This window comes from Falco naumanni, chromosome 15 (genome assembly GCF_017639655.2).
Source record: "Falco naumanni isolate bFalNau1 chromosome 15, bFalNau1.pat, whole genome shotgun sequence".
Classification (NCBI taxonomy): Eukaryota; Metazoa; Chordata; class Aves; order Falconiformes; family Falconidae; genus Falco; species Falco naumanni.
The window spans coordinates 12,022,119-12,046,025 of NC_054068.1; the positions used below are offsets into that span (position 1 = coordinate 12,022,119).

At 35.3% G+C, this 23,907-nt stretch overlaps 1 protein-coding gene across 2 annotated transcripts in view; it reads left to right on the forward strand.

Moving 5' to 3' along the window:
- CEP89 (centrosomal protein 89) overlaps positions 1–23,907 on the forward strand; it is a 37,739-nt gene that overhangs the window by 3,444 nt on the left and 10,388 nt on the right. For both annotated transcript variants that reach the window (XM_040615339.1, XM_040615340.1), the window contains exons 4-17: positions 604–805; positions 1,964–2,069; positions 3,449–3,480; positions 4,564–4,618; positions 5,944–6,162; positions 6,427–6,569; positions 6,951–7,001; positions 8,088–8,171; positions 9,040–9,143; positions 10,327–10,442; positions 12,051–12,231; positions 13,131–13,298; positions 13,949–14,090; positions 16,904–16,993. In XM_040615339.1, the coding sequence (XP_040471273.1) occupies positions 604–805; positions 1,964–2,069; positions 3,449–3,480; positions 4,564–4,618; positions 5,944–6,162; positions 6,427–6,569; positions 6,951–7,001; positions 8,088–8,171; positions 9,040–9,143; positions 10,327–10,442; positions 12,051–12,231; positions 13,131–13,298; positions 13,949–14,090; positions 16,904–16,993 (1,693 nt within the window). The remainder of the gene's footprint in view (positions 1–603; positions 806–1,963; positions 2,070–3,448; positions 3,481–4,563; positions 4,619–5,943; positions 6,163–6,426; positions 6,570–6,950; positions 7,002–8,087; positions 8,172–9,039; positions 9,144–10,326; positions 10,443–12,050; positions 12,232–13,130; positions 13,299–13,948; positions 14,091–16,903; positions 16,994–23,907) is intronic.

Sequence of the window (23,907 nt, forward strand, 5' to 3'; positions counted from 1 at the left end):
GTATACTTTCTGGTTTGGTATCTTATCTTAGAAATAGAATCTGTCAATACAATTTTACCGAAGAGTTAGAGCAAACTGCTGTTGTTATAGCCACTTACTTCTTTCTCATGACATGGTAAATTAGGTCCGGTGTCTATAGTTCTTAATCCATTTATCATAAAGTGATGTCACGTATACAGTCATCATTGGGAAGGAGATTTGGATCGTACAGCAGTCACAAGTAAAACAATACATTATTTCTGCCAAATGATTATCAGTTATACAAACAGGTGATCACTGCGGAATCGTCTGAATTACGTCTGATATTTCCTGTGTGCTAAATAATTATTTGAGACTCTCTTTTGCTGTAGAATTAGCAACCTTCTATCTCTTACCTGACCTTTTCTTTAAGATAGAGAAGAAAATGTAGCTCCAGTGTTAATCATCTTATTTTAAAGCATATGCATAGGCTAGATTCCATGTTTGCAGCTAACAGAAGCTTAGATGTCTGTGTGACCTGTTTGGACTTGTGTATATTGTAAGACTGATGGTTCTTCACTAGCTTGTGTTTTTTTGGAAGAGTAAGCAATATAGAAAGCAGTTTAATGCCTGTTTCACTTGCAGGCCCAACTGGAAACTTGATGGCAGCGACAGATCTCCTGTACAGTCCCCAGAAATACTAGGCTATTATGATGAGGATGAGGACACGGATACCCATCATTTTGATGCAGATACACAGTCACAGTCCAGCTGTCAAAGTAATGAGAAAAAGGGAGAAGACTTTAGCACCAATGCTATTTATGCTATTCCCTGCAAAAAGAAAAAGGTAGGATTTTCAAAGGCATTAATTCCTTTACCATAGTTTAATACATTAATGCAAATATTTAATATTTCTAAGGCTTTTCATTCTTTTCTAACTCTTCAGACGTTTATTCAGTTATTATTTCACATGGTTTTTGTGGTTCATTTACTCCTGCATGAGATAGGTTTGTTAGTTGATCCTCAAAGATTGCATATTTGATTATTAGGAGCCTTTTCTTACTAGGAAGACACAGGCATTGTGTATAGTGATTGTGCATAATTTAGTCTTGTAAAATGTCCAATATGTTATGTTCAGTATGATACTTAGATAGTAGGTTATTTGTTAAAAGCGCTAGGCATTTTACTTCTAAATGGTGAAAGCTTAGTTAATGATTCAGTATCGTGCTAACGAGCAAAGACCTATATAGAGACGGGGAGACTCGGAATCAAACAAAATAAATTACCTTGTTGTCTTGAAGACCAGTGGATTTCTCTACTTTAAAACAATCCAAAACTGTAACCAGCAATGAGCAGCTTAATACTCTCCTAAGGCACATTTCAAGTTCAGTCCAAAATGATACAAAAATTTAACAAACAGGAAGAAGTAACTGACTAGTAAAGAGGCAATAAAATGCTATGTACGTGAAAGAAATCAGAAAAAACACCCCTAGGTGAAGAGATAGTAGTCAGTAAGAGGAGGGAAGGGGAGGGGAAAAAAGGGAGTGAGTGGAGTATGTGGGACACTGGTATGCAATGGGCAGGGGAAAACCAGTGAAGACAGTGTCAGCAGTTGTTCATGAATCCCTCAGTGCTGTGACACAGTAGATAAGTGGTTGATCTGTTATTAAAAGCAAGTTTAGATAGGACACAGCAAGCAAGCAAATGTAGAATAATCTCACAGACTCCTGTGACTGAATAAGGTGACAGGGAATATTTGCTCTATGAACTAAATGACTGTCATAGTTTCCTACCTGCTGTTGATTGTTGTAAGGTTTAGATTTTATTTACATAGAGCCCTAAAACAAAACAAAAGTATGTAATTTATTATCTCAAAATATTGGAGTACAATTCTGAGTGTGACTGGGACATTAGTACACTAAAGTTTTCATACAGTTATCAAGACATATAGGCTATTTTAACAGTGTTATCATGATTTAGATAGGCTTGTCTTATTTCTACATAGAAAGAGTTTCCACCATCTCCTAGTACTAATGCTGACAAGAAGGAGGTGCCTTCTCGTGAAACTGAGTTTCGGATGCTGGTGAATGAATCAGATGTGCAAACAGAAGGTAAAGAAACTTAAGTCAAAATGCCATACCTTTTAATACCGTGGGGAAAAATATTTTTAAATAACATAAATGTAATACAGTTTGATAATGATATATTCCTTTTTTTTAAAGGGGCAATGAAATAAATGCTACTAAATACTTAGCTATTTCTAGTACTTACAGAAAATTTGAAAACTGCGTAAAGAGGGAAGATTGGTCTATATTCACTGTATAACTGAAACTCCTAAACATCCACTATCAGCCAGTCAAAAAACAGAGGAGGGTAAAAAAAAGGTTTTGTGGAGTCTGTCTTGTCTAGTACTGTTACTCTCTACTATGTTTATATTGATATATGTGCCAGAATCAACCCAGTTTATACTAGGTTTGTTTATCCTTACTACAGAAGTTGTGTTCTTGCTATCTTTTAAGGTCTGGGCCTTAGAATTGTATATTAGGTCACAGAGGAGAGTTCTGACGGAATAGAGATCTGAATATGATCATTGGTTTCAGGTTATCACTCTCAATGTTGAATTGTTAAGCTTCACAAATAACTTTTTGGCAATAATTTCATTAGATGAGGGACATTTGGTTCATAGCTGAACCTGTCATTAAGCTATTTTTTTGAACAGTAGAATATTGTGGAGAAAAAAATTGAGGCCAAGACCAGTCCACCTGCATAGGAGTTTTATTGCACAGTTGTCTTGTCCATTATTCTAAAATCATGAAAACAGAAAATCAGAATTTGTTCCAGAGCTGCGAAATGTAGTTTTTACAGAGGATGGCAGCGTTCTAGTAGCTGTTGGATAAGAAAGAGGAAGCAGAACTGAGTCTGTTTTTAAAAATTGTCTTTCTAAGTTTTATTCATGTTGCATTCCAGTGTTGTTTCAGTGGAGTTATTTTAAAAGCTTTGTGGAGAACAATATCCAGAAAGAATTTATTGCTTTGATAAAACCATATTGGGAAGTGGATGCATTACACTAAAAAGAACAGAATATATAAACCATTTCTAATCCCTCTTATATACAGGAAATGCTGCAGATCTTGGAAGCTGTCAGATTTGCACTTGCCTTGTTCAGAGAAGCAATAGCATTCAAGCCCAGTAAAATCGATTAAAATAATTCATTTGTCCTTTAGTCAAATTCTAAAATAATAGTGGAAAACCACAATACAGCTTAATTTCTTCCATAGTTGCATCTGTACACTGTGAGGTGAAGTAAGGTCTCACAGCAGTATCCTGATACACCATGAAAGAGATAATGGAAAGTTAGTGATCCAGTTTGTGGTCTAGGAAGGGCTTTCTTACATTTATTTGCAGTATGTAATATGTGTGCTTACATAACCACGTGAACCCTTAGAAATACTTCTGTCTCTAATTGACTGAAAAATCTGTTTTTCTTTAGCTGGAGACCAACATCTTGGCTTGAATTTAAAGGTAAGACACATATGACGGTTAATTTGTGATGCATTTTGGGAAAAAGGGTGTTATAGAGCTGATAGTTTACAGTTACTTAAAAGAAAATTAATTTGTTGCCACTACGGAATCTTTTGGAGTACAAGAATGGCTAATCATTCCTTTTGAAAAAGTATGACTATATAGGAAAGCAGGCCAATAATTCTCAAATCCTGAGCCTGATTTCATCAGATTTTTATCTAGTTTTCCAGCTGGACCCATCTGACTGCTTTCATGAGCTTGAAAAAGAATACCCAGAAGTTTAGTTTCTTAGATCAACTTGCTGGAATATTATTTACAAAAACGGTCAGTTCTTCCATTGTCAACATCAGATTTATTTTTTTTCAAGTTCTTGATCACACATATTTTCTTTTGAAATTGTTTGTGAAGTTTGACTCATTTAGTCAACAGTGTCTTGGTATGTTAAATTACATGACATCATATCCTTACAGAACTTTACTGCTGTTTCATAAAAAAGTGGAAAAAGTTTGCATATCTATCATGTTCACCTCAAGTAAATAGATTAGTATAAATTCAGCCTGTGGTTCTTTCCTGATGAACGAAGTTCTGAAAATGTACAAATAGGTACTTGGGTATTTTTTACCAGCAAAGGGAGGACAATGTGCATCTTAATTTAATCACAGATTCCCAGTTAGGGACTGAAAGTTCATATCATAATTGACTATTCTAAAGTCTGATTTAGTACAAACTAACAAATGGGAGCAATATCCATCCTGTTTGGTCAAGAAGCTTTGTGTTTATATAACTTTTATGTCAGCCATAAAATTGTTTTGAGAACTGTACATCTCTGACAACTAAGGAAAATATTAACAGTTTCAAGTGTCCACAAGTGACTGATGGCAGTGATAAGTGACAAAGTGATGCAAAGATGGGTAAATGACAAGTTGTGTATTGTCAGTAGTGAATCCAACCTTAAATTTTGTTGATATAAAAGAAACTGTTTCAAAAGTTCTGTTTCTTAAGTTCTCCAACAGTGATGCTGTTCAGAGTACTTCAGGAAAAAATAACTGTTAAAGCAGACCTCATTTTTTATTTCTCTGCTAGGAAAAAAAATCATTAGCTGAAAATCTGATATGTGGAAAGCCTCCGCCATCCCCAGGTACTTCTGATTTTTCCATGACTTTACTGTAATCTTCACTTTAATAATATGCATATGTATATAAAATACATTTTCCTGCTTGTATTCTCTAAGCCTGATGCATGGGGGAAATTATTTCTCCTGTACAGGAAATGAAAGTGCTGAGTGCCTGTGATGATATCAGGCTTTTTATGTTAGGTGTTTTAGACTTGTTTTCAAACATCACTCAGGTTGGAAAATAAAGTCTTAAATAAATGACTGTGAAGCGATGTTACGAATTTAAACTCTCCAATCCCTTAAGTTTCATTTACACTAGAGGATGTCACTGTTAAGTATTCCATTGCAACTGAAATAGTAAACATATTTCGTATGTGCCTTATTTGTATGTTATTGCTTCCCTGTAACAACTGCAGGCACAGTGCCTCTGAACTTTGTGTGTTGCATGCATGGGATATGTGCCTATCATGAGTTCATGGGGTTTTGTGTATTTCTGTGCTGTCCAGGTATCTTATAGCTTCTCACAGGAAGTTAACAGTGACCATAAGTGCCTGAAATATTACTAAACACATGAAGCCGCTATGTCATCAATAACAAAGAGAGAGCTCTGGATTTCAAAACCAATTCTTGTGTTTCATATATATGCTATACTAAGCAACTGTTCTGTACTAATTTATATTCATGCCTGTATGCTGTTTAGATTATGCTGGCTCTTAAAAGTCTGACAGTAAGGGTAAAATCTCAGCCTTCATTTTAATAGGTAAGCTGGTTAGCCCAAACACATGAAAAGAAAAAATTTAAAAGTGTGATCCATTATTACTGATGCTACAGTAGTATATCCACGGTTGTGCAGATGATCTAAAATTTTACTTTTGCAAGGACTGTTAAGTGACTTCTATTCAGTAACAGATCATTGAAGCCTGCTTGGTGGGAAGGAGGGTAAAGCTGTCATTACACAGGGATTAAAGTAAGGAGGGCTCAAGAGGATTGACTACTACATGCAGAGCACATACATTTTGCTTACTGCAGTAGGTATTTCTGTCTCACCTCTCTAGTCACCGATGCTAGGGAAAGGGAGATCTGCTGATTTGGGTTTTTTTCCCCTTTAAGAAAGGAATGTTTTCAGTGTCTAAGAGAAAAGATGAGAACCTGCAGCCACTCCACTATATAGCTCTTGTTCCAAACCCCCTTTTTCATTTTCTCTGGCCTTATCTTCTGGGAGCCGTGAGCTGATTTTATGAAGTATCACTCATATCTAATGCTAATATTAGAAAAAATGGATTATAATTTGCTGAAACTTGTATTCAAGTCTGAGTACCATTTAAATACATTGTATTGTGGCATTACAGATGTGTCTATTCAGACAAAGCAAGCATGGGAAAATATGACTAAAGAAAAAATCAGAGAACTAGAACAAGAAAACTGCTGTCTGAGCATGGCATACCAGGTTGTGGTCCAGCAACTTGAGAGAACAAAACAGGAGATGCAAGAACAGGAGTTAAAGCTACAGAGACTAGAACAAGAAAACAGAAGACTTAAAGCAGTTGCAAAGAAGTCACATAGAGAAGGTGGGAGAAGCATATAAGCTAATCTGTAGTTATCTTGTTTGATTTTTGTAATTTCTTACAAGCAGTTCCTGCGGTACTAGGTTTCAGCTCATTGATTTGAGGAAGTATCTATGCATAAGTAGTTTTCAAACAGTATTTTCTGCATTTGTAGAAATATTGTCAAAGAATACTTACATGATCATAAAACAATTACTTGGTTGTTTGAAATGTAATAATTTTTGTTAGTAATTTTTGATCTTTCTTGTTGGATGTTTGTTTTAATAGAGGAGGCTACAGAATTACTTTCTCTCGTACAACAAGTACAAGAACTGGTAGATGAAAATGATGCTTTGAAAAGGACAGTCCATCGTTTAAATGTAGAGTTAAGTCGCTATCAAACTAAATTCAGGCCATTGTCCCAAGAAGAGGTGAGAATCTTTGTTACAAAGGGAGTTTGTACTGAAATGTCCCATTGTCCTTTCATTCATCTTTGAGTTTTTAAGACTCTTTTCTCCTAAGCTGCCACAGAGTTTACAAGTGGCATACACTTTTCCTGACATTTAAAATAAGTATTTATCATTAAATCTAACAATAAATCTAATGTTAAGTCTAAGAAGTTAGATTGTCTCCTATATTAGTAAGATATTGAACTTCCAATTTTGTTGACTTTGTTGAATGTGTGTTCCATATGTAACACATAATTAGAAACATAAGCTGGTTTGGTATAATAATTGTGACTGCAGTGGATAGCAGTTGGTGCTTCAAAAAGTAGGAAGTACTTACAGTATCTTTTTAAAAATCTGTTATAGTGTCTAAATCTGAAAGGCTTACCCATGGATGGACCACCACCGCCATGGCTGGTAGGTAAAATATTATTTTCACTTATCTGTTCTTTGTAGGTAAAGTAGTAGAATTTCTTTACTGGAACAAAAGTACTCAGGGTATTACTTAGTTACTCTGCTGAACTATCACATAGTAGTAGAGTATTACAAACACTTCTTTTTATTGCATAAAAAGATGTAAGGCAGAACTTCACAATGAACGTGTGCCGCTCCAGTTGAATTTACAGTCAGCTTCAGACTGCATATAATCACCAACTTTCAACTAATGAATGCAGATTAAGTACTGTTACCCTGACAATCATGAATACTGTATTTATTTAGTATTGTCTAGCATATAGTTTGCTTCAAGATCTATTGCTTAATTGTTAATCTTCTTAATTGTTAATGTTGCAATTATTTTTAACATGATTCTAAAAGAAAATAGCGTATTTCAGTGATTCCTGATGGTGGGAATTGTCATGGGTCCGCTAGTAGCCCGTGAACTTCCGGCAAGGAGAAGGCAAATAGTCTGTGAAATTGAATGCATTTGTAACATGTGAAACAATTTCTCCTTGAAATTTTTCCTTCTTCATTGGTATTCGGAACTATTCAGAAATAGGGAAGTCCTTCTGCTCTGTTTCTAGCTATAATATCCAACAATCACATACATATGTATTGAGTTTTAAAGATGCAGGTTTGAGAGTGTAAAAATTCCTTCCCACTTACTAATGAATCTGGGCTAAATTTGGTTAACTGTATTCACTATAGTGTTTCAGTTTGGTCTCATGTTCATTTGCATCCACATTCTGCTATTACAATTACATATCCTGTAATATAGAAGTATATATAGTAATAAGTAATAGCTGCTTTTTAGTGAAGTGTGCAAGTGTAGCATCCAACCTTGTCCTTTTCCAAAGCTTGCTTTTAAAGCTGTGCTGTCAAGTGCTTCTGCAGCACGGTTTTGCATATGATGGCTGCATGCTTGTATAAGTCCTGCACTTTTGTCTGCAAGGTGTATACAAAAACCCTTAATAGTTTTTAAAACTAGCTATATGTAGCTGGAGAAGAAGTAAAACCAATTGAGATTATGGTTTTAACTTATTTATATGGTTTGATTTTTTTCAGTTGGATATGAAGTATTTGTCACCCCTTCTGTTGGCATATGAAGACAGACTAAGAGAAAAGGAACAATTAAGTCTTGAATACGAGGCAAGTTGCCTTTTAAAGAAAATATACTTCTACGTTAAAGCAGAAATAAATTACTGAATTTTTTTAAGGTGTTTGTCAAAGTTGTTTACTGCCTAAAATTAAAAGAGACTTTGTTTTACTTTTCCATGCATGATTATTATGCTGTCTTATCCTGCTTGGCTTGCTTATTTTTCTCAGCTTGTTCAGATGTAGAAGCAGCCACCACACTGACAAGTACTAGAATTGTGCTGTCTGAATAGAGTAAACCGTAAGCAAAGTCAGCGGTAGAAAGAATTTACTGTGGCCATTCATAATGGGGATTCAGTGCCCTGTATAGCTGCTCTTCCAGTTACAGACTTGTGGATTTTGTGGTAGAAGAATATTTATTTCTATCTACTTAAGGAATGAGTACTCTTTTTCCTCTTAGAAGTATTTTTTTGTCTCTGATTTTTTGAAAAATGGGGTGATTTGCTTCAGGGTAGAACTGTCATAGCTTTTCAAAATAATTTATTTCTTTATAAAAACCAAGAAGAAAACACTGAGGGTTTTATATTAAATGTCATTCACACTGAAAATGTGTAGTATCATTATTAATTTCCATAATTCAGGTTTTAAAATTCATATTTTAAGGATCTACAGCTTGTTTAACTCAAACAACACTCAGCAAAGAAGTAGCACAATTCAAATAGCTGTTACTTTTAATCAAATAATACTAGATTAGAAGTTAAGTATGGGCATCTGAATTAAAGATGAGTGAGTAGTGAGATAATATGCTGTTAACAGAAGTGTTTGAAGGCACTCAGGTTTGTGTATTTCTAAAAGGTTTTTTTGATGCAAAAATAATAAAAAAAACCCCTTACCTCTAAATATGGAGTCCTTTGTCTTTCAGGAGGATATGAAGAATTTTAAAGTACGAGTTCAAGAGTTGGTGAAGGAGAATGAAAAACTACATAAGCAATTAAATAAAACCGACTTTATTACCCCTACAGAATGGCAAGTTACATTACTAAAATTAATTTAAAATTAATTCATGCTCAGTGTTGCAGTGCACTGCTCTTTTATTTGTATTGATATAATTCATGGGTTTGTAGTTAAGCACGTAAACGAGTTGGTCTTGATCAACCTAATCCCCCTTCTGCAGCAATTTTAAAAACTTCGTTTCACAATGTAGCCTCATGGTACCAGGCATGGCTGAGGGTGAGGATACAGCTTGGCAGTGTGGGAGATGTTCCTTGTGCCTAAGCCTGTTGATGAAATATCTTGGTGATACCAATTTGAAACTTGCAGTTTTACCTGGAAAATTATTTTGATCTTTGTTTAAAATTGTTATACTTCAAAGACTTGTTCCGTAAGATTCACAATCCATTTTCTTAACCTTAACTCCAACCTAGATAGTCTTGATGGGGGTGAAAAAAAACTTCCGTTGTTTCATTCAGCTGGTAATGCTTAGCATCTTACATCAGCACTGACCTTCCTGTTACAAATAACAAATGTATTTTGTCATTCAATTTTCATTTCATATTTATCCATTCAGATAAAACATGCAGATTCTTAAGTGGTTAAACAGTATGAACTCTAGCTTAGCTATTAACCAGTTCGTAAGGGCTGATGTACATTTGCTTCTTTCTCCTATGCCCACTGCAGTAAATGTCACAGTAAATTAATTCAGTCAGCTAAACTCACAAGCTGCTGAGTATAGAGGTTTTCATGGGTGCAAGTGGAGGCTGATTTCCATTTCTGTGTTTGTAAAAATCTTCAGGGCAGACTGTTTAAGACTATCATTTAATGGTAGGGGAAATTGTCCCTATCTAGACCTATACAAAATAGGATACATTTTTATCTCAGTCAGGCCACACACGAACAAAGTAGATAGACGTTTTGTTAGTTACAGTCATCAGAAATCCTCTGTAACAGCCTATTTTGCTATGCTTTGTTTAGGTTTAGGCTACTCTTGCTGATTCATTCAAATCAGTCATTTGATTTGATGATCAAACATGAGTAAATTCATGTGGCAACATCTGACATTTGTACTGTATTACTGTTTGTATTTTTTTTTTCCAAGAGATTCAAATACAATTTTGTAAGTTTACACTGTTAGAAGTTCAATTGTAATTTTTCTTTGGATATAGGTTAATATTTAAATTATATTTTATTTATAATCTGGTTGTCATTGCAGGCAGCAGCTGCAAGGTCAGGCCAAGCTGGCCTTGGAAGAAAACAGTCTGTTGATACAGCAACTTGATATTCAACAAGCTAAAGCAAAAGAGAGACAGAGACAACACATTGAAGAAGGTAAAGTGCCTGAGTTGCTAGTCATTTGACCTACACTGAAGGTGGTACTACAGGTTTGGTTTTTTGTTTGTTTGTTTGTGGGAGTTTTTTTGATTTGGCCTTTTTTGGGTGATGGTCGTTTGGTTTATTTTTTTTTCGACTTCATATATGTCTACAAAGCATCACTGAATGCAGGTAACACTAATATGAGATCAAGCTCTGGATGTCAACTGACACTGAAAGGAAATGTCAGTATTGACACTTTACAGCATATATATATAAAGAAAGGTGACAAGAACTGTTAAACAGCAATACACTCATTTTCATAATTTAAGAGCACTTTAAACTTTACAGGTTGGTATTTGTGAGGTATTATTTGCTTATTTTAAATGTTCAATTTAGAAATTGTAGGGGTTTTAAATTTTCTGCTTTAACAAATGTTTATCACTTAACATATTTAATTACAAGTAGAAGTATTTGATACTGCTTAAATTTACATGCATTTTCAAGTACAATCTGTTCTCTATTGCTTTTTTATCAGACGTTTGTATTTGCTTGAATTCAGAACACTTGATATTCCTTAGCTTGCCTGCAAATACCATTTCTTGACTAAGATTTTTATGCTGATAGTTATTTTTTTGCATCAGTAGATTCCTCTGGATATTTCTTGTCAATAGCCTTCTGACTGGATATTAGAAAGAGGACGTGCATGTTATAGTTTCAAATCCATTAAGAAATCTTACAATCAGTTTTGGAATTATAAAAAGCAAAATTGAATCATAATTCATAATTAGGATGTTCTGAAAAACATTTAATTATGTGCGATTAACATAAGCCACTGATGAGAACAGTTTCCTTAAAGGAACCTATACAGCAAAACCCCAATTCTGAAATTTTTTATTCATCTGCCACCTGATTCTACTTTCCTTTCTGCTTTAAAAGTTTCAGAGTTTCCTGTTTAGAGTTTTATCTCTATATATCTATCTGTGTTTAGAAAATAACAACTCATCATACCCAAGGCCAGGCAATACCCCAAAATCAGGTGTTCTTCTTTCTAAATCTCAAAATAGCTTGATCTGGTATGATTGTCAGAACATCCCTAGTAAACACTGACAGATCTTGTTATCTGTTGCTGGAGTTCTCACAAGAGCCCTGATCTTCCATTCAGTTCCTACAACTGTTTCAGCAGTGTATGCAGTGCTTGAAATATATACTGCAAGAGAAACTCGGAGATCTAGTTTTTCTCCTAGAAACTAGGCAGGCAGTCTCTAGATGCTTGTCTTGCCTATTAGGCCACAAAAGTCATGTTTCGTTTTAGGTTCTTTTCCTGAATTACTAAAGTCTGAATCAGAGGATTTTGCAGAGTAAAACAACATTTCAGTGAGCAAGTAGCTTATAGCCCTGAAAAGAAGTAGTCTTGAAGTTTTGGCACTTTTTCAAAACAAACTGCTTGAGAGCAAAAAAAAAAAATCCAAACTGTTAACGCCAGATTTGTCAGTGTGTTTTGTGCTTTACATAATGCTGTGAAAACCTAGGAATTAACATATTACTGGTTCAGTTGGAGTTTCACTAGATGATTGAACTAGTTCTGCATTACCCAGTTGTTTTTGGTTTTTTCCCTCCAAAAAGCTTCAAAATTGACCAGAAAGTTAATAAACTTAGAAGATAAGACAAAGCGTCAAGAAGAAGAGAAAGCAGAGTACCAGAAGCAGTTGCAAGTTTTACTTTCTACTTGTGAAGAGCTGAAAGCCAAACTGAATAGCGCAGTAAAAGCAGAGGAGCACTTTGCTACGGTGAATGATTTGAAAAGGTATGTGTTTACATATAGTGTGCCAAGAAACAATTCTGCAAAGTATTCACAGGAACAGATCTGCATACACAGCACTGTGTAGGTAGCAGCTGGGTGGAAGCTTATGCTGGTAATTTAGGAAGGTAACAGCCAAAGTACAAAGAAAGGTAAAGTGTTTCAAAAGTACTGCCTCACTTTTTGTAGGCAATTAAAATTACAGAAGGAAATCCCAGATACAGGGACAGCAGTAGAAGTGTTTCTGCCATACAGTACATACTGCTATATACCTTTTTAAAGAGTAGAAGCGGCGGCATTAAAAATACTTTTGTCAAGTCTATTTACTTCTCTCAACAAAGTATATAAAACTTTACTATTTTGTCCCCATCTTTAGGAAAATGGGTGAAGGATCCTGAAACTGTAAACTAAAAATACCAAGTTTCTCCAGTCTTTACAATATGGAAATAACATAAACCAGATCAACGCAAAAGTGGTGTCATGCAGCATAGTCTGTAAAAATTTTTTTAAAGACCTTCTGTAAATTTGTTTACTTTCAAGCCTTAGAATAGTGCAAGTTACTGTTTCTTGGTACAGTGCCTTCCTAAGAAGTTCTTAGACCTTGTTTTTTGGCATTGCTAGTAATTTCCTTAAAAAAAAAAAAAGGAAGGGAATACATTTGGACTATATAGAATATTTTTATAACTTAAATTCCATTTCAAGTGCGGTCAGGATTAATTATTTGAATAATTTTGTTTCTGTTATGCTTCATTCATGACTTGATACGTCATACCTCTCTTTCATGTCACTGCTGGAACATTAAGCATTCTCAATGTATCATTTCCATACCTTCAACACTATAACTTAGCTTTTTTAGTGAAGTAGGTCTATACATGATGCCTGTTCCATGCTGTTGTTTTTTGCAGCTGTTTACAACAGGAGCAGGAGAAAAAGTTCCATGAGGTGGAAGACCTAATGGGAAAGATCGCATCACTGCAAGCTCAAAATAAGAAACTGCTTTTAGAGAAAAATAACTTTATGGCTGACAACAAGGCCCTGGAAACTGAGATGGAAACGACACAAAAGATAAACAGGTGACATAAGAAAACGAATATATAGAAATACTTGTCTTTCTAAAAATAACAGCAGAAATATCTGTGAAAATACTGACATCCCACAGTGTATAGTTTCTACCTATTACAGGAAAAACATGTTTCCTAAACTCATCTTTGTCACATCTAAAGGCCTGGTTGTCCTGTAACTTTGCTAATAAACTTTATAGAAAAGTGTGGATGAAAACATATATCTACATGTAAATTAAGAATACATCTTTAATGCTAGTAGTTAGCTATACTAGTTAGTGTTTTGTGTACTCACCTGAAAAATAGGGTCCTATGCTATTTGAAGACCTTATGAGTGGTTCAGAGTTGGGCTAACAATACTTTAAAAAGTAAAACCAATATTATTGTTATATTTCTAAAGAAATATGAGCTTGTAGCCATTGCACAAATTGTTCTTTTGAATCCTTGTTAGTGTTGTTATTCACACAACATATTGTAAAGAAAAACAGTCCCCAAAAGAAACAATACTTTGGTATTGCAAATGTTTCAAGCCAGTGTATTTTAAACAGTATATTTGATTGTTTGAGACTTGTATGAGTTGATTTGCACATACAGTGTAAGTTCTTTTAATGTCATTATTAATTTTGAATCTCAAGATTTTCCTTTTTCTGTTAATTTTATAGGCAATTAAAGAAAGAAGTAGGTTTTTGGAAACTGCAGTTGGAGGAAGCAATGGAAAATGAAGTTGCAGCCCATCACTATATAGCAAACCTCATTGCTTTGGCAGAGAAGATGGCTCAGAAACATGATGATACTGTTTTAGTGGTAATTACATTTAAATAATTAATATGACTTAATTGATATTTCACACAATTATCATCCTACTGGCACAACTTATTGTTTGAGTTAACAAAAAAGCTATATTTTCAGTTTAATGACGTAGCTATGTAAATAAACTTTTGCAAATGGGATGGGAGCAGCAAAGAATTATTTTCTAGAAGAGTAGTTAAAAGCACCTACCCTAATTTATAGAGATAACATAATTAAGCCTTAACTGACATCATCGTTAGGGTGTGCAATAGAATGTGTGTGTGTATATATATATATACATATACACGCAGGTAAGGTGTAAAAGAACTTAATCTGATTTTAGAGATTGGCTTCATATGTCAAAGCTACCTGTATTGAAAAATAGCACACAATCATAAATTTTTAATACACATTTCTGAATCTAAAGGTAAGCAATTATCCTTCAAGCAATTTGTATGGACTTTTTCCTGTTTAGCAGAAGTGTCTGGCATGGAAGTTACTGGGCTTTTTATAGGTACACTTTGTTTCCTTCGCAAGGTCCTGGATGCAATTTAAATTTTACATACTGAACTTTCATGAACATTTATGTACTTATGTCTTCAAATTGGTCCTGGAAACTATTTCACAAAACTTTGTTGAACAACAGAAGCAAAAAGCTTTATTTTAAGTAGGAGATGAAGGTTGTCATCTAGTTGGTAAAGTGTTGGGTAAAAAGATATTGTAGTGGTTAATTCCGAAGTCTAGAAGAGGACTATAGCAACCCAACTCCAATCCTTGTCTGCTGCAAACTGGACTTTAGGATTGTGAAACTAGGCACAATAAATGTCTCCTAGGAATGAGAGGAACTAGTTCTTATCTCCCATTCTCTGGTATATCTACTTCCAAATATTCAGCATACCACATTAGAAATACCACAGAGGTCCAGAATTACTTGCAAGTACAAGGTGTGTCATTTGGCTTAATATTACCCCAGTAGATGTGCAGCATACTTTTGGCAGTAAAAAGCCTGTTTCAGAAGATGTCTTAACATAACTTTAATCAGCACAAGGCAGTGTAAACCCTATCTTTGCAAGTATGCAGTATTTGACATCATATTCTTCCCTTCTGAAACCTGCACCTGGAAGTACACACTAGAAAATCAAGTTTTATGCAGGTGCAAAAAGCTAAGAGCAGGTCTGCGGAAAGCAGCTCGAAGTGCAGTCAGCGCAGGCCTGTCTGTCTATAGACAGGTATAAACAGATCCAGCAGTTAGAAGCCAGTTCTGTCATGCAAAACAATTTCTCTTTTCCTTTTATGACAAGGATACTTACTTGCTGTCTGTTATTTCTCAATTTTGTGGCTTAGACACTAAACAGAAGTCTTGACTTTTTTTTTTTTGGTTAACAAATTCTCTGTGTCTGGGCTGCCAGCAGAGATATTCTGAGACAAACTTTTCTACTGAAATAGTCTAGCATCAGTAAAACCTTTAAATATCCAGTTTACTTTGCTGCCTGGTAGAGCTGAATCAGAACAACCTGTTCCAACTTTTAATTGCTGAACTTACGTTCAGCAGGCTAGACTGCAGGTATCTTGTAGTCAAATAATCTGATAAAGTTGTCTAATTGGAAGGCCTAGAAAGAAAAAAAAAATTAATGGGAGTGAGACCCTAATATTAGGAAGAGGTGCTACTGCACACGACATACATTTAAAAATGTATTATCATTAATGTCAGGTTTATTTACTCAGTTCAGCTACTGCTGTTACCCTAGCCTTATTGTTTTTTAATTCACTAATTGAAGTGTTGAAATTCATTTTATGCAGAATTAATCCAGAAGAACAGGGAGAGCAGAAAGGGTACGGCACTGTAAGAAATTAGCCTAAATTCTTTCTTAATGAGGACTTTTTTTAAAAAATCTCCATAGTAACCACATCTCCACAAAAATAAACAGTCTTAACTTTACTATTTCCAGAAATAGTGACAATCTACTGATAAATCCAGTCAATAGAACAGCAAAAAAATTATTTAAAATAGTTTTGATAGTGTAACGCTGATGATAACTGTAATCCTGAGTTAGCAGCTGTCAAAACGATTCTTCTATTGTGTTTTATGAATCAGCTACCACACAGTAAATCAAAATGTCACTGACTGAGCAGGAAGCTCTCAGACCCCAGTGATGCTATTAACTTTGATTTCTGTGAAAGAAGCTGTGTCTCTGGAGCGATGCAGGGAGTTGAAGGTGGTCAGACATTGCTGATTCTAAAACCTAGTTATTTCTCTCTTGAATGCTTTCAGTGGATTTAACAGTTGAAACCTCTTAAAGTTTTGAAAGTATTTTAGTGCTTACAGCTTACGCAATTTTTGTTTGGTTTACTTTTTATATCTGAGAGAGAATGTAATGCTTATGAAATGATATAAACAGCCATAAGGCAGCAACCTTTCATAAGCCACGCCAGATTCCTTGCCTGAATCCCTGTTGATTTCGAGGGATCTTCTGAGAGCAGGCTCCTACATCTGGCCCAGAAGCCCGAGTCTCACTCATACACATGGGATGCTTAGGTAGGCTTATATACATCTGTAGAAAAAGATTCAGAATTGGTTTGGTTTACAGTATGAGTAGTTACGATCCTTTCAGAATAAAACTGTTCCAGCTTATTATTTTGTTATTGACATAGTATTTGCAGTCAGTTGACACATTATTAAATAGCCATTATTAGAATAATTCTCAGGATTCTTATTCTGTCTTGGTTCTTCAGACTATTGGAGCTTAAAACAGAATAGCTTTGTCTTCCTTAGTGAATGTATTCTGTCTGCCCTGTCTAATGATAACCTTTATACTGTATGTTTGCAGGCCAAATTTTTGGAAAATGAGAATAATGGTGTTCTCAACAAAGTAGTAGAAGGTACTCTCCGCTTAGGAAGATTAGAAGAAAAAGTTAAGGTAAGCAGTGTTTCTAAGCTAAATATTATGTGAAGTATTTTAGATTTTTAATGAGAAAAGTCAGTAGTTAATCTTTGTCAGTGTTTTTTTTTAAGACCTGGATTGTTTTAGAAATAATTTTCAAAAAGCAAAATAGATCATCATTATAGTTTCCATAAACACATTTTTCCATTGTATTGGTACATTGCATGTTTGCCAGGACATCACATATACATCCTTACCTGGAGAATTCTGACTAAATGTAAAAATAATTTAAAATTATACTTGATTTGTATTTTATTTCTGCTCTGTAGTGTAACCCAGTTATTCTCTCTCCCACTTTTTTTTTTTTTGAGGCTGTACTAATGCTTCAAGTTGAAACCCATTACCATTAGATTTGGAAGAATGAAAAATATCTCAAGTGTACAGTTCTCAAGTACTTTCATATGGCTGTAGGGTAGGAGGTTTAGAAATGGAGAGGATGGTCAAACATCTAGCCTAATTAGAGAATACATTATGGGTTATCTTTACAACTGTCTAATCCAATACAAGGCATAGTGTGATTGCCATATAACGGCGTATAGTGTGAAATACATTTGAAACTTAAGTTTTAGCATTTTTGGCACTAATGTAATTGGTTTTTACTGTAAACTCAAAAAAGGAAGGAGAAGGATATCCAGTATATTGGTTTCTATATATAACAAGTAATACATACTACTTGCAAAAGCTGTTTGTGCAGTTTGCCTTAAAGCAGAGTTTCCATACATGGTACTTTTCCAGTCCAGACCGATGCTGCTATTCCTAAATCAAATGACACTAACGTGCACCACCATGTTAACAGAGACCAGTTCCTTCTGCACTTTCCTTGTAAGGATCAACATAACCCAGGAATTAGCAACAAAGAAAATAAACCAAATTGCAGATGAGAGAGCAGTCAGCTGAATAATAGCTCAAATCTGCAAAGGAACCCTTCATAAAATACCTAAATGCATGAAACATCACCATAAGATCATTCTAATTATACTAATACAGCTACAGAATAGTTTTAGCTATTTTCACCCTCATTCATGTCTATCTGAATTTATTAAACATCACCCCTACCAAGACAGGGGCTTGTATTCTCCTTAAATATGTATTTTCTATAACTTAATAGAGCTGTGACTACTCTAAGGGATAAAGAGACTTGCATAGAATTAAGAAAACTTGCATGCAGCACATGCTGTGCGTTTTAAGTGCAAACCAAAACTACATAAAAAAAGTCCTTCTTAACGCATCAACTGTTAATGGGAACTAGAAAAAACAGCCCGTAAGTAAAGTTCTTAAATATTGCTGTTTCTATTTAGGAAAAGTAAGACTAACCTACTTGTAAAACTACTTTTGTTCTTAATTTTTGTCAGTAAAGCAGAGGGCTTAACCAGTCACAAAACACCTTAATACTTCTTAGTTATATTAATTGAACTTTGCTAAAAGCTCATATCGTGTATTTTTTTGCTGAAAACACCTTAATACCTTAAATACCTCCAGTCAGCTAATCAACTTTTCTAAATAGAAGCTTTTTACATTTGTTCTTTTCAGTGATTTATGGTAAGTTACAGGGATTCTTTTGCTTTATGGATAAAAGAAGTATTTTTAATAAGTCTAAATACACTGTCAAGTTTTTAGTTTGGTTCTTTTTAGTCACAAGACTTTTTCAATCCCAGTATATAATGCAGTTCCTCACACGGGCCAGGTCATATCGCACACCGATTTTTCAGGTGCTGCTGATAAAAACTTCAGGTGAATGTGAAAAGGCAAAAGGATTCTTCACTTGCAAAATACATGTTTGCCTCCCCAGCTCATGCACAGTTCTAACAGCCCTGAAACTTAAACAGCAGCTCACGTTAAGGGTACATGCTTCCTGCTCAGTTGAGTGAGATAGGTTGGAGGTCTCAGTAGGCTGGTTGTATCAGCTGGAGGAATGCTGCTATCAGCTGCTTCAGGATATCACAAATTGGGTAACTGCCCTGTATGTTGAGTTACAGGATAAACCTCTTATGAGGTATTTAGATATAATCTGCCTCCAGTGATAATAGTATTTAAAATGCATTCATTTTTCTGAAAGAGTGATACAACTATCAGTAATGTGAGCATTACACTATTCCTTATCTTAGAAGAAGGTGTTTTCCATTGGCTTTTAGCCATCTTCAGCAATTTCAGCGAGATACAAGATAAGAAATACAAATTATATCATATGAGTTAGAGCCATATATTCCTTGAGTTATGAGAGAAAAGCTTCTAGCCTATAGGTTTGAGTTACAAGCGCCTCCCATGTGAGTCTGTATTTTCTACTTTTTAGATATAGACAGGTATCTTAGATTTACCTTGGGGTAAATTTGTTGCCTCCTGTCTCAGCAGGCACGTGCTCATCCAGAGCTATGTTACAGGTCAGATGCACCGCACGTGCGTCAAGATTCTCTGGGGCTTCTTCCACATCGCTGCCAATGTTATTTGAGGGGAGGAAAGAAGGAAGGCTGGGTGGGAACACAGCCATTCTTCACTGGAAACACAGGGCACATACCCCACAGACAGCGGCTGATGAAAAAGCTGGCAGTTCCATTCCCTTTAGATCACCTTGATCTGGTCTTCTGGTCTGGAATTCTGCCTTTTAATGAATTCTTTGGGAGAAAGTAAATGAACAAAAATCCTGTGGTGGTTTTACATTGAGAAGTCTCAAAATAAATCAAGACCTGGCAGATATGTTATTAAAACACAGAATCACAGTGAAGATCTTTAAAGCTAAATAACAGGTTATTGCTAAAATAAAACCCCAAACCATGTCAATATTTATATACACCTCTTTGTTACGTATTTTAAACTGCTTAAGTTGGGTACCAAATTAAAAGTGATTCTCTTTATAAATCCCCCTTTTTAGTTTGGGATTTAACAATTACTGTAAACAAACTTTATAAAACTGTGCAAAAAAATTTGTAGGTTATTAGTACAACCATATGAAATTTAGAAAATAACAGTAGAGCAATATTCAATAGGTTGAATACAAATATTCAGATAAATATTTAAGGAGGCAAAATTTACTTAGGTATTCTAATTCTGAAAACAAATCAGGTTTCACTTCTACTTTTGTACTTTGGCTTATGCCAGATAACTTTTCAGGCATATTGAAGCATGAAAAATATTAAAGCTTACTTAACAGCTGTTATTTAGTTTGCCCTTTAAGATTCAACTACAAGCTGCTTTGTTGTAATTCTTACAACTCATAACTTTTCTGAAAAAATGGATTGTAGAGCAGATTTAATGCAGCTGTATTTCCCTTTGACATCAGCAAAGATTTGACTCAAATCTGAATTGGCTTGTAATGAGACTCGTTTTTCTTAAATAGGATACACAGCATTTCTGACCTCCGTCTGTTTTTAAAAACAGTGACAATGTATTTGGATAAAAACAGGGTGGTTTTGTTAACCTTCAAATATCTGTTCTATTAACAAATAATGAGATGGTGGTCTAAAACCATTTGTAACTTCAGGAGCTGGTGATAGTAAGCACCATCTTTTTAGTAAAAGAAAAAACACAACAATACTGTCTTTTCATTTTGCCATTATTCACACAAGTTATATGTATTTTTGTTAAAGCACGATATGTCATACTAAACACATTTTTAACAGTCTGTAATGGTTAAAGTTTGCAATTAAGTTGTTTTATGGTTCAGTTAAAAATCTACCAATTGATAAAACACTGTGTATCAGCTCTGTGAAGAGCAGTCACAAATTCCACGGCAGAGGCACTGGCAGAAGCCGTAGATGAGACAGAGTTAGACTGGAGGGAACAAAACTCACACACACACACCACCTAGGGTCTCTTTCTGAATCATTAGTAAATAGAGCCGAAGAGGGAGGAGAACCAAAGCAGAGAACTCCAAGCAGCCATACCGGTATCCTGGGTACATGCTTAGCTTCAAAAAGCTGTCTTGGTCCAGCTGACTCTCAGATCTCGGAGATACTAACTCAGTGCCATAATAATCTCAGGCAATAATTTGACTGGGAGTCCTTGGGGAGTCTCTTTGTACTTCCATAATTGTAATTACTAAGTGGTTTGATGATCCATGGGAAGAACTTGAGGAAGCCAAGTTTTTTGGTGTTAAAACTACTTCTTTATAGTCAGAATTCCACGTCGTTTAGTATGAGCCTGGACATAACGTTTGTATCATCAGGGCGTCCTTCATCTTCATGCAGCTCTGTCCATGGCAGCAAAAGGGACAGCTAACACAGGGAAATCCATCTCCTATATGAAGTATTTTAGTCAAATATCTAGCACAAGTTCTGTGAGGAGAGTCTGAGATTTTGGCCTTACAACTGTGAACAGTAAATCTCTAATAACAGAGTTTGCACTCCAGTTCATCATCAGGTACCTTTTAGTCTCCTTCAGTACAAGTGTAATTCATCTTTAAATTAGGCACACTGTCAAAAAGAAATCAGATTTTAACAAGCTGTTTCCTGGATTCTGAATATCTGTTCAATAATAATTTTGTCAATCAAAGATTTAGTAAAAATAGGTAGAAACAACCTTTATACTGAAGATATCTAGCATCTCCCCCTGTAACTCCCCTCGTCTTCATGCAACTTTACCAAACAGGCTGGCCTGATTTTTTTTCCTACCCTCTTGCTAGATACTACATTTAGAGCACAGAATTGTTACTGGCGAAGAGAAAGCATTAAAGGTTTGTTCTTTACACTTCCTGAACATGGAGGAACTGTGTTTCAGAAATGCCTGTAACCATTGCATAACTTACTCCCTGTATTCCTGTAAACCAGTTGCACACACCCACGCTGCGTGAAACAAGGGCGCTGCTTCACCGTGTTCCTATCAACATTAATCTGGACTTCGGGAAAGCTGCTTTGAGTCTAAGAGCAGCAGACCATGAATTTATTTAAGTCTCACTGCACACATGGCTTTTCTGTACAGAGAGTATTCTGCTTGGTTGGAATTTAAATTTTTCCATTGTTGGAGCCCTTGAAAATTCAAGGAGCGTTGCCAATTTTGTAATGCAGCCACAGAAGAAACTGCTTCCATGATTCGGTCAGTCCTGAACATGAACCTTAACCACATGCAATTTGCCCCTTATTTTCACATCAAGTCAAAGTGAACAAAACTCAGGGGAGAAGGGTGAAGTGCACTTGAGGTTTTTCTCATTTTTCACCGAGAAGTCTAAACACCTCAGAACATCTAAGAGATGGTTAGCTGTCTTGCTTTCATTATTCTAAGCATAGGCCTGGCCCACTAAAATGTTTTCAATTTCACTACATAGTTTCTCATGGTTGGCTCTCTAAATCTATCTTCTGTAGATTTATAAAAAGCAGGACTTCTCCTCTTTTTATTTATACAGACATCAGTTGCGAAGGGCAACTTAATTATTTAACATCTGCTCCATGCACTTTTTAATAAGACTGGAGTAGAAAACATTAGAATTGATTGTTTGTTTTTTTTTTAAACTCTGTTTTGGCAGTATCTAGTCAGTCTTCTGGCAGGAAGGGAAAACAGTACTTACTAACAGTACTTACTAATTTGTATCTTCTCCCTGGAGAAGACACAGCCAAGGAAGCTATGTATAAAACCCGTATAATCAATATTGCATTTAGGATTTGATATGTGCTGTCAGCAATAATTGTAAGAGTCCTTGACACATGACACACTTTATGACGGAAGTGAAATGATACACTTAGATCTGCCTTTGCCTCATCATTATAGGTCCTTTCCAAATGAACTGTTCTATTGAATTAAACATCAATACAGAACCAGCAAATTATTATGCATAGAGCAGCTTGTAAGTACTAAAACGAAACAAAAAAATGGTTAAAATATACCTTGCTTCCTTTTTTCCTCCAAACAATTTCAGAATGAAAGGTTAGCATAGCAGTTACTGTCTTGATGGGTTGTTTTGTTGGCTTTTTTTGCATTTAACCTTTAGAAGATACACTTTGTTCTTAACGCTGTATTCATTTTGTCATCATAAAACATCCATCTAGCCATTTGAAACTGTTTGGATTGAGGCTTATTCTAAGTAGTCATTCAGTACCTACCTAGAAAAGGATCCACCTTCCTGGAATTTTTCCATAAACATTTTCTAAACCACATCTGGTCTCAGTCTTGGATACAACAGACCTAATGAAACATGGCTTCTGACTTCAGGACGTCACTTGTTAATGTAGGGGGGAACTTGAGACAGGGCAGAGGCAAGGGTTCTGTCTCTTGAGGAGATGCACAAATTTATTCTTTGCCTCATGACCATCATATAATAGCAGATAATTTTATTTAAACCTTTTAAATTTTATGTCTGTCTTACAGATTGTAATCAGAATTGAAAAAAGGAAGATCTCTGAATAAGCACATGAGAATAGCAAATCAACCCTTCTGTCCTAATTCTTATCATATAGAAAATTGCCAGAGGAACAGGGTTAAAGTCAGTCCCCCTTGCACCTATTCATCTCACCAGTGTTATCAATACAGGTGGCTGTGTCCTTCTCTTTGCATGCAAACTTGGAGCGAAAGCAACCAAACAAAAACCCCAGAGAACTACTTTTTTCCAGATTTCTCAATTGTCAGGCAGGATAACATCTGACACAACATGCACTGGTATTTTTGTCCCAAATTACCTATTTGGAAATGCAAAGGCCTAGGTAGTACAGCATATAATACTGCAACACCTATTTTCCCTTCATTTTGGGACACGGTCAAGATCTTTCAGATACTGTGACTTTAGCTGAAGTACACAAAGAATCAATCCCTAAACAAATGTAAATGTGTCACTGTTTCGAGTACTAGGTAGCTTATTCCCCAGGGTTAACAGGTTTTGCATAGAAAACAGGAATTATAACCAAAATTTCAAGGAAAGACATTCATCTTGCTGCGAAGAAAACACCATTACAAACGAGTATTCTTTCCCT